Here is a 12,069-nt window from a genome sequence, read left to right as displayed (position 1 = left end):
ATATTAACATAATTATAAAATATATGAAAAATATTATATATTTTTCATATATTTAAACAGTTTTAATTACTTATTGTCAAGTAGGTACCATTTTCTATTATTTTAAACATTATATGTTAGTTTATTTTGATTTTAGCATGTCAATATATTATACAAACTTGAATTATGATTTATAGGCTCTAATTTTAATTGGGCTGGCGCCGTGACCACCCGCTCTAGTAAATCACGGAGTCGCACGGTATAGATTTTTCTGAATTACTCATGTAACGTCGTCTTCCTTGAAGTTGCATGTTGTTGTAGACTTCAAAGTCTCCCAGGTACAATTAAGTCTGAGCTAAAGTAAAAGGGCATCATGAATTTTTTTTTTTTTCACCATTGACTCGGAAAATGGAATAATTTTTTAACTCTCTCTCTCTCTCAATATATATATATATATATATGATGCAATTGAATGTATGAATGCGTGTGCCAGGGGGGAGAAACTTTTTCCTATTTCGGAATTCCTTATAGAATTGCAAAATTCTATTATTGTTTTTGTCCATTTTTGTTCTGTGAAAGGAGACTTCTTACTTGAGGAAGAGAGTCAACAAGAGACTTACCCAAATTCCTACCCTACTTGAATAAGAAGCTTCTCTGTTACCCATGTTTTTCTTTGATTGAGATTATCTGCAATTTTTCTTGCCCAACACAGGAGGTAGAGAAAAATTGCAAAAGAATATTGCAAGAGAGGAAGCAAAAGAGTAATGCTCTACATCCACTTTTTTTTTTTCACACTCATTTTTTAACACTCATATATATATATATATATATATATATATAAAGATTTATCACAAACTCAATTGTAACTTTAAAAACCAATTAAAATTGTAAAAAATTAAATATGAAAAAGTGAAAGTGTGTAGTACTATTCCAAGCAAAAAGCCTAAACAATGGGCACTTTGCTCAGGCAATAAGAAAGCCGATCGAGTCCTCACTAACACCGTTCCTTTACTCAATAAAAATTTGTCGAGATCCCCAATTGCAGGATATTTTCCTTAGCCTTTGCATAGAAAATAACAGGAGCACCGTGGTTGAATCAAACGTGACAGGAGGCAAAGTTTCAAATCAAATCATTCAATACCAGACAGCTAGCCATGCTGCAGGGCACGAGTGTTCGAGTTGGTTCTAAATTTTTTTTTTTTAAAAAAAAAAAATTCCAGAAGAAAAAGGAATAAAGCAATAGCCACAAAAAAAAAAAAAAAAAAAAAAAAAAAGAGATTAGAAATCTGGCCTATTGTAGTGATCTATACGTAGCATCGAAGATAAGCATCCAATCAAGCTTTATTTACGTTGAGGAAGAAAAAGAGATCCCTCTTTAGTGCTTGAGAAGGACTCCCGTCAATCATACAGCACCACAATCAATAATCCCTTACCTACTTTCCACTTCGGTCCTTTTCACCACTTCCAAAACCTTTACGATTTTTTTTTTTTTTTTTTAATAAAAAATAGAAAATCTTCCTAGTTCTTGGAAGATCCGAAGGTAGAAATATCATGTATTGATCAGTTCTACAATCTCTAAATATATATATATATATATATATAAAGAAAAAGGAAAAGGAAAAAGAAAGGAAGCATGTGATGCACGAGAAATATGTTGTGATCTCCCATCTTGGTAGTAATTGACAAATACATACGATTTCATATAGCATACATGATACATGCACGATACTAAGTTTTATATTACACGCATACACGTTGAAAGAGATTTTTCATATAAACAAATCTTACTCCTTCCATCTCAAATTAAGTGGAATGATTACAGATTGACCACACTTATTTAATAAAATAAAATTAATAGAAATGATAGAATTTACTATTTTTTTTTTTTACTTATTTTTATAGTGAATGAATAAATTTATCATTGAATTTGTGAGTGCATATGAGTTCACAAATAATAAAAGAGTAATTTTACTATCTACATTTATTTATTACACTTATTTCAAACTGACTGACATTGGTATTTAAAGTAACTTTTTTTTACCCTCCACATCTATTTATTATACTTATTTTAAACTGATTGACGTGGCGTATTTAAAGTAAATTTTGTTTTTTGTTTTTTTTTTTTTTTTTTTAAGTAGCTAACCTGAAAGCCACTTAAAAGACACCACATTAGTTGATTTGAAATGTATATTACAAGCGAGTGTGAAAAGTAACGTAGTGAAACTAGCCTACATGCATTAATAAATAAGCATGTAGATACACAAAGTTTCTCAATTTATGCACGACAACCGTTTTTTCATTATCATTTCTATGGTAAAATTCATAGCAATTTCTTTCTCAATCCATTGCTCCTTTTGCAGTGTGAAGAACAATTTGGTAAAAAAACATCATAGTGTTATTACATTTTTTTAAAAAAAAAGTCAAATTTATTGATATTTTGCTTCCGAACCGGTTCGAGAAAATACAAATATCGGCATTCGGCAACATAGTACCGACAATAAAGCAAACAAAAACCATAAAGCAAAATTATCCCATCTACAATACCTAATTGCGCGCCAACAATAAAACAACCATGCCTGGCTGACACAATTGTCAGCAGAGAAATGCCCACTACTATCTTACTATAGGAATTTTGGTGAATTCTTAAATTTCTAGTTCTACTCCCACACGTGATATATGTGAGAAAATTCCATGGAAACCTCGTAATCAAAGCATTGAAAAATATCCATTTCAATTTGGAACCCAATTGAACTCATAATTAACATCAACTACTTTAAAGTATTTGTTTGGTTTAACTGTTTTAAAACGTGTGACTAAAAAAAATTGATAACGTAGCTAATGAAATTGTATTTTTTTAAAAAAAGTTTTGTTAAGTGTTTAATAAAATTATAATTCAACCATAAAAATTATATTTTTGAAAGCGTTAAAATTATCAGTTATTCTAAAAGCTGAAGCTAATAACAAGAGATAAATTTAATCACTTAATCATTACTTTAATATTTCTCTTCACGTGTGGGCTCAAACTCCCTTTTAATAGGTGAGACCCAACACGTGAAATATTTAATTTAAATATAGGTGATTTGACGGAGTCAAGGTTCGATCCAAAGATCTTTGACTATGATACAATATTAAATTATCAGTTATCTCAAAAGCTTAAGCTGATAAGAATAAATAAATGTAATCACTTAATCATTACTTTAATAAAAAGTATACTCATTCCCTAGAATTTGAAAACGTGAAAGAATCTTCTTGCTTGTTTTGTTTTATATTCATTTTTTCTCTTTCAAGTATTAGGGGTTTTCTTTTCTTTCTTATTATTTTTTTTTATTTTTTTTTAAAAAAAAGACAGGACGACTTGCTAGTAATTACAAATTAAATCTCAAAGTTTGTTTATATGCTAACAATTGGGGAAAAAAAAATAAAAAAGAGGTCTAAGAATATCAAAATGAAGGAATACTATGTACTATATATATTCTGAATTAAAATAAAGGCATACACAAAGAAAAAAAAAAAAAAAAAAGGATAATTTTTTATTTACAATGATTGGAATGACCGTTTGGAAGACAGTCGAATCAGGACGACCAAGATTCTTGTACAAACTATAAATAACATAGTCGTATCCCACTAAACATAGCAAGAAGACGAAGTAAACGATCAAAACATTGTCGGCTTTATCTGTCTCATAATTAATATGTCAGGATAATATTACTGTTAAAACGTTAATTAAATTTTTAGAATCATCTGAGTTTTAACATTATATCGAAAATAAAAACCTTAAATTGAAACCATATTTCAACAATTTGTCTCTTGAATTAAATATTTTACGAGAACAACCTGTCTGAATTGAATTAAGACGTACAATCGGTGATTTATTTAATAATCACACCCACCAAAATGAATCTGAACCGCTGAAATAACCATGATGTTTTGGAAGGAGAGGTGTAGCTACTACAGAGACAAATCCTTATAAAGCTAATAAATCCAAAGCTCCAACTCAACAACCTTGAAAAGCAATACATTAAAATTCCAAGCTGGGCATTGACAAACATAACGCTCTTTATTTAAATCTTCTTTATCATGCAAAGTTGCAGTAGGTGGGAACTTTATAAAAAGAAGAGAAATTCATATAAAAGATCGAGGAGGTGAGAGAAAATTAAATCCCTGAATTTTTTTTTTTTTTTTTTCTTTTATTATCAACATGAACATACAACAAGTAGATCCGAGGAGAAGGTTAAAACCACAAAAAACAAAAAAAAAAAACTGTGAACCAAAATCAAAGTGCATGATTGTCCCAAAGAGTTCTTGCTTGATCAATACAAATTAAAGGTAGCACCGACCAATACAAAGTAAACCAATCCGGATTTGGCTTAGGTGTTTTTTTAACGGTTCAAAATTATCTTTTTCTCGTGTAAAACTTACAATTAAATTTGAACCGTTAAAAAAATTACGACACTGAAGCTAAATCCGACAAATAAAATGCTATATCACATATGATATAACAAAAATTTGACGAGGTTTACTTCAAGAGGAGGTGCAGCAACTTTGTCGATCACGTACATAAGCATCAGCTGTGGGATGACGTGGAACTCTAGAGAGAATCGATGATCACAGAAGGCTTGCAATTAAGATGAATTCCATTTTCATCGATTCCACAGGTAACGGTAAGGTGATTCGATGGCAGCCGTTCTTTTTTGCGACTTGAGGTCCTTGTAAAACTTATTAATAAACTCTTCGGCCGCTTTATCCACCTGGCTATCTCCGTCGTCCTTCAACGGAAATGGCGAGTCTGTAACTCTAAGCTGCCTCACCATCGGACTTTTTCCGAACCCCGGTAATGTCACCAGCGGCGACGCCTCCACCATGTCGTTGTTCAACATCTCAAGCACCTTCTGAACCGCATTGGCGGTGGTGACGTCGTCGCAACGGTAAGACTTGGTGAGCAAGTTGTGGTGGTGCTTCCGCTTGTTGAAGTGGAAGGGGTGGTGGTAGGCGGGGCTGTTGCTGCAGCTGAATTCGTATTCTCGCGGGGAAATGAAGGAAAGCGCGTCGTTGGAGCGGCAGCTCATGGCGGAGAGGTGGTTGTGGAGTGTGAGGTTGTCAGCTATGGCTTTCCCGGCGAGCTTGCCGCGCTTGAGCATCAAATGGAGGTCGAGCATTATTTTGCTCTTGCATATGCCTTTTCTTAGCATGAAAAACACTACTCGTATCATGTTCCACAGCTTCTTGGCCACCGCCGGCGGACTTTGTTCCATTTCCATTTCTTTGTTTGAGTCGGAGAGAGTTTTTTCCAGTTTGCTTTGCAGAGAGAGAGAGAGAGGGAGAGAGAGAGAGAGACAGAGAAAGGTTTTTGGTTTTTTGGTTTGCCATGGGGGGGAGAGGAGGAAGGTATTTAAAGGGCTGGAAAATAATTATATTATTCGATTAAGAGTAAGACAAGTTTACGAAGAAAAGGCATAATATACCACTCTCCACAACAGCGCGTTTGTTACAATTTGGGACAAATACTTTATAAATTGCCCATTAAAGCTTAATAATGCAATGGAGAGGCTTCTTCACGCGCTTAAACTTAGCAAGGATTTAGTATTTTGATCTGTCTTCCTCTATTTGTTTTTTATTTGTAAATTGTCCAGGAAATTACAAGAAGGGCCGTCTGATGGGAACCAAATTACTTAAGTAAGTCCTCGGCCTCAATGATTATAGATATTTCGTGCTTTCTAAATGTCAGAAATGGCCTTTGTCGTGGACGCCAGGTAATGTGAGATGCAAGTATGCAACCAAAGCCCAATAAACGGTTAGTTGATTGCCACCATTCATACTGTGTACCCAAGAAGCTTGTCTTATAGCTTCGTGTACTTGTATCCCGACAATTTGTTTTATTGGAGGAAAAATGTTTAAGAGTATTGAATTTTTTATCGGGATAGCAAAAGTCACTGATTCGAATCTTAATAAATAAACTCTACATTATTTTGATACCTATCTCGTAGTAAAAAATTTAGTACTCATAACGTTATTCTTTTTGGATTGATAGTAAGAGGATTTTGATATGATTTACTTGTTTGAACAAATTTTGAACCGTCTGTTCCCAACTTATTTAGACAGATAAAACTTATAATTAAAATTGTTAAAAATCTCTATATGATGGACCCTACCAATGTTCGTGCAGTACAGCAAATAAATTAGCAATTGACCATAGAGCAACAAAAGAACCTAACAGGTCATTATCCCTCGAGTCTTGCCGTGGGTTTCATAGGCCGGTGCTTCATTCAACTTGCTTAGGCTTTGTCGGGTTTGTGTTCAATGCAATTTGCTTCAAGTTTAAACCATTTTTTATTTGTAAACCAAAATTCTTAGTGAGGCATTTTTAAATTTAGTTGTATTAATACTAAAGAAAGAAAGATATTTGAATACTATAGATTTTGCAAATGTCACTGTCACGTGAATTACAATTAAATTTAATTAGTGCAATGTCATACACAATCAATTTTAATTGTTTAGCGACTGGTATTAAAAATTGACACATTGATGTGACATATTATAATTGGTGTAATAAGTTACAATGCTATAACTTTTATTATAAAAGTATTTACAAATTGATGTGACATATCATGATTAGTAAAAAAATTAAGTAAAAAATCTAACTTATCAATTTTTCTTAACTATTTTACTCATTATGGATTGATATGTCAATTTATAAATGATTTCTTGGTATTCCGACCATTTTCCAACCTGTTAAATGCCACCTAAATTATTATGTCTGGTCGTTGAAATTAAGAAAGATGGATAGGAGCAAGCGATACTTTGACTCCATATTGAAGCACATTCAACAAGGTATTCTCATGTAGTAAGCTTTGTTAAGCAAAGAATATACCAAATAATAAACATAAAGTTCTTTCAAATGAGTTTGGCTACTCATACAGTCATACTAACCTTGCACATAAAGAAATGTAGCACACGATACAGTAACGTGTGGCACATCACATTATATAATAACTTAGATAACATGTATTTCTAGAATGAAAACGATTCAAATTGGATTGTTTTTAAAGGATTTGGCTCAAGTTCAGTTTCAATTAGGCTTAAAATTAGACTCGTTGAAATTGGGACATTTGTCCTGTGATGGGATGATATTTGAGTATACAGTTAATATATTTTATATTTAACCAAGAATTACTTATATTTGTAAATTAAATAATTATACAAACACATATGCTTTGATAAAGTCTATATTTAGAAAAAAAGAACTTTTTTTTATAAATCGATATAGTTTTATAGATTATATTAAATGCAAATATATACGTATATGTTGCATACACTGATACACAGCAAGACACTTAATCTATCAAATATTTATTTATTTTTTCAAACGTAACAAATAAAAAAAAAAAATTTAAAAAAAAGGATTTTATTATCATTCATTCTTAACATACTTTATACCGAAAAAAGAAAATAATAATTAAATAATATTACATTAAGGGAAAAGTCTACATATCCTCCACAAACTACCATCCAATTGATAATGTCTCACCCAAACTTTAAATTGCGATAATGTACCCTCCAAACTATCAAAACATTGTCAATGTCCCCCTCATTGACGAAACTACCCTTAGTAAAATTATAAAAAAAAAATAATAATAAAAAACTAAAATTTCTGGAAAAACCTAAAATTTAAAAAAAAAATCTTTTTATTAGAAAAAAAAATTAAAAAATTTCGATTTTTTTTTATAGAAAAATTGAAATTTTTTCGTTTGTTTTTTCCTTTTTTTTTTTTTTTAAAGAATGTTTTCTTTTATAGTTTTTAAATAAAAATTTCCGTTTAAAAAAAATTAAAATATTTTCGTTTGAAAAAAAAAAAATTTCTTTTTTAAAAACATATTTTTTAAAAAAAATCTAAAAAAAAATTGATTTTTTTTTTAAAATAAAAATTTTGGTTTTAAAAAAATCATTTAAAAATTAAAATAATTTTTTTTGAAAAAATTAAAATCTTCGTTTTAATTTTTTTTTTTTTTAATTTTATGGGTATTTGTGTCATATTAATAAATATATAGGAGTATTTTGATCTTTTTGCTAGTTTGGGAGGATATTGACAATGTTTTAATAATTTGGGGAGAACATTATCAATTGGTTAATAATTTGAAATGAATATATGGACTTTACCCTTAAGTTCATTTGGAATTTGATCAATTGGTTGAACTATATCGATGACCTAACCCATTGACCCAATCAATGTTGGGACCGGGTTGCAATAACTATGCTCATTCTCATAGGCGGCTAAGACCTGAGGCTTCGAAGCCTTGATGCCCCATGCCCGCGCTGCTTGACTCTGAGTTGCTTGCTCTTCACGGTGTCTAAGGCGCGTGGACGGTGAGTCGGTTTTCCTACAGCTTTCAGGGAGAGAGATTGGCTGCCCCAGCCAGCCTAACAAGGTTGTCAGGAATGAATAGCAGCACCTACTCTAGACACGTGGCCTTCCAGTTGAGGTGCTAATGGATCCAACGCCGTACACGAATATGCGTTCCTTTCTGTACGGCTTGATTCCTTCGTGTGGCGTTCTTTTTTTTTTTTCCTAAGGGATTTAGCTATATAAAGTCTTTAAATCTGCAAAAAAAAAAAAAAAAAAAAAGAAGTATAAAAAAATAGAATTCATTTAAATAAAATAAAGTTACAATAAGTTTGAAAGAGAGAAAACTATATTTAAAGAAAAATATTTGATGTATTAAAGTTTTTATTCCAAATCTTTACAAATTCACGTACATGTCATTAACCAACCACCAACTAATCATTGACAAAAATGACTAATAACAGTTCGAATAACTCTATCATTTGCAACTAAACCCGAATTACCATGTCAATTTTAAGGAATTTGTAATAAAAAAAAAAATAGTACTATTCTATAGTGTATTCAATTTAAAATATATATATATATGGACTCTACCATATTTATTTCCTTTAGGCCTAATGCAATAAAACCCACAAAATACTTGGATGTTTAGAGAGCGGTCAATTTCCTCTTTTATTAGGTTAGAGGGGACAAATATTTACGGTGAAACTAGAAAAAAAAAAAGAGAGAAAACAAAAGAAGAAGAAGTTTGAAGTCGCTTCGTTTGTTTTTTATCTTTTTAAAATAAAAATATTAATAAATAATTTAAACACAAAATACTCTTAAAAATATAAAAATAATTTTTGTGTTTAACAAACAAAAAATTTGTCTCTAAAAGGTAGCTCAATCGATTAGGATCACGTCTAATGAAGTAGAGACCACTAATTCAAATCCCTCTCTTCCTCTTATACAAACATGTAAAAAAAACAAACAAACAAAAAATTTACCTTTTAAATAGTTTGCGTCACTTCTAATTAAAAGGAACTTTAGGCATGTGTTTGGCCCATGCTAGGGACTGGAAATTAAAGGAATTAGAGCAAACATATACATCATAATTATTTGTTGTGAAAATGATGGGGCAAGCTGACTTGTTCGCCAATTTGTAGAGATATATATTCACAGCTAATAAGGAAATTAAAAAAAGAAAAAAAAAAAAAAGAAAAAAAGAAAGGAATTTTGAATTGGTTCTAGAAGTTGCATTATAAAAGAGCTAAATTAATGTGGAGGTAGATGATCCGCCATTTCCTAAGCACTTTCTTTTTCCCTCCCTTCATCTTTCGTTTTCCCACTCTCTTTCTTCTTCCTCATGCTCTGAAAGCTACTTTCTAGCTGGGACATCACCCAAAAAGCTTAACATACATTTAAATCTGTGGGGATCCAATGCCATGTGGACCTAGTGCCACCTGTCAACTTAGCCTCCAAATTGGAGGGGTTCTCATAGCCATTACTTTTTTAAAAAATAAAAATAAAAAATATTATTATTATTATTATTATTATTATAGATGAGTAAAAGAACTACAACAATAAAACAATTAAAAAAAATAATACAAAATACAAAAACCAAATCAAAGACCCAACAAAATAACAATATGCAACAATTCATTCCACATCTTTGGAGAGGACTCTCAAGATAGAAGGAGGATGCAGAAATGTTGCTAGCAGAGTTAGCTTGTAGCGGCACATGGTGAAAATTTGCTAGTGTTATGAATGATAACCAAAAGGTTCTCAGCTTCAGATCAATTACAGAATGAGCTGTGAAGACTAAGCGATGTATTTACAAGTAAATAATGAGTAGTCTTTTTCTTTGATACGTGAACAGATGACAACAAAGTCAATGTATCCTAAGGCCTAGTTCTAGATTTAGAGTCTTCTTTACAGCAAAATACTCAACCAAAAAGAGATGAAGGAGCATAGATAAATATCTATTAGATCTAATCAAAGAAACAAAGGAGGGCAATAGCGCGTTTGCACAGTGCGCATGGGCTACACGCACTGTAAAGTTTTTATTTTTCATAGTGCGTCTTTCCTAAACGATTGGGTCTCTAGCTATGAATTGTCTCCCTCATAGGCATTACTTGACGAAGCTTTCTTTTCTTGTTATGATATGACTCAATCATACAAGTCGCCAATGCTTAATGGTTGAAAGCTACGCTGCTTCACATTACTTACGCTAATGGCGTTTAGTTCTATTCTTTGCCACTTTCATTTGTTAATAATGCAAGTACATGTAGGGACCCTTTTAAATGATATACTGATTATTCAATGACTTTTCCCCGTTAGTTTAACAGTTTTGAAAACGCAATTTTAAGTACGTAGTTAAACTCTAAATACAATTTGGTTTTTATTACATTTTTAAATTGTTATTATTTAATGCACTTGTTATATAATGTTAATTGTGCAGTATGTGCTTAGTGTTAATTAACTTGGTTGGTATCGGTCGGCAGGATTCTAAATGGGGATTTTTGTGTGGGACATTTCCATCTTGATTTCTAAAGTTCATTCTCTCTTAAAGGGAGAGAGAGAAAAAAAAAAAAAAAAAAACAGCAAATTAGAGAGAGAGAGAGAGAGAGAGGAGAGAGAGTTTGATTGGAATTAAAAAAACGTGATCTTAATTTTTTTAAAAATGATATACATGTGCTGTTCTACTCCTAACTCTCTTTTTATTTAATAATTAATTAAGAGTTAAGTAATGTTCTAAAAATAATTAAGAGTTAAGTATGTTATTACAACATAAGAAAGGCAAGTCCAATCAACATCAGAGTCTGCTTTCTTCTCAAGTCCAAATGTTATTACATTTGGCTTTAATAAAATTATATTAACTCTTTCTTTTTTTTTTTTCTGGATTTTGTTTTTGTTTTTGCCTATTTTCTTTTTTTCTTTCTATAATTTTCCTTTTTCTGAATTTTTAAAATTTGTTATTTTGGAAAATATCCATTAATATACATATCCTCTCTCTCTTAAGATTTAATACAAAATTTTAACGGAAAAGGAGACACTACAACTCCAATAGTAGATCAATAGAGTACATTAAACAAATTAAAATTAAAAAAAAAAAAAAGGCACGGAGTTATACAACTTTACATTCTTAAAGTTGCTTTAGAATGTAAATATAATAAATAAATAAAACAAAACAAACACGTTAAAAATAAATCTAAATTTGAGCCGTATCCCTTTAAAAAATTAAAAGTATACACTCCTCCACTGCATAAAAGAAAAGCAAGCGCACCTCAGTAGACAGTAGGCCACTATACATGTCAACTTCTTTTAATAAATCACGTTGGGGCTCCCCTTTTGGTCCTCGCTTTAAGGACAAGTGTGGAACAAAGTGAGAGTTTTCCTTCACACGTAACCCTTTGTGATGGCCCTACTATCAACCACTTTTTAGGTTTGGGGGATACCATATTATGTGCCAAAGCTTTTGATCTATGTTTCATGGAAGACAATTCAAGATTCCCCTCCAACCTTATATGTGCCTACTAGGGTTTGTTTCGGGTTTTCAATTTCAAAACGTGCGTTTGGTAAAATTACGATTTTACTTTTAAAATTACAATTTAGCCTGTAAAACTGTATTTGTAGCTTGCGAAAAACGGACTCTTATAAGATCTACCAATGCTTCAAAGTTCAAAAATAACACTGACGGCAGCTCTTTTAAGTGTTCAACCTTTTAACTCTCCAATTCCTTGATTAACTTTGACACCACATAGATATCTTGC

General features: G+C 31.3%; 1 protein-coding gene across 1 annotated transcript; it reads right to left on the bottom strand.

Annotated features, from left to right (window-relative positions):
• Nucleotides 1–4,211: 4,211 nt before the first annotated feature.
• On the bottom strand, nt 4,212–5,335 carry LOC132166157 (uncharacterized). Its single transcript, XM_059576931.1, has one exon. It carries the CDS (start codon nt 5,235–5,237, stop codon nt 4,620–4,622), a length of 618 nt encoding a protein of 205 aa, XP_059432914.1. The 5' UTR covers nt 5,238–5,335; the 3' UTR covers nt 4,212–4,619.
• Between the last annotated feature and the right edge of the window lie 6,734 nt (nt 5,336–12,069).

The sequence above is a fragment of the Corylus avellana genome, chromosome ca11 (assembly GCF_901000735.1).
Source record: "Corylus avellana chromosome ca11, CavTom2PMs-1.0".
NCBI lineage: Eukaryota > Viridiplantae > Streptophyta > Magnoliopsida > Fagales > Betulaceae > Corylus > Corylus avellana.
This window is presented reverse-complemented; position numbering and strand designations above follow the sequence as displayed.

Bases quoted from the DNA above. Each gene is read 5' to 3' on its own strand.
- LOC132166157 (XM_059576931.1), bottom strand. From the start codon at position 5,237: ATGGAAATGGAACAAAGTCCGCCGGCGGTGGCCAAGAAGCTGTGGAAC.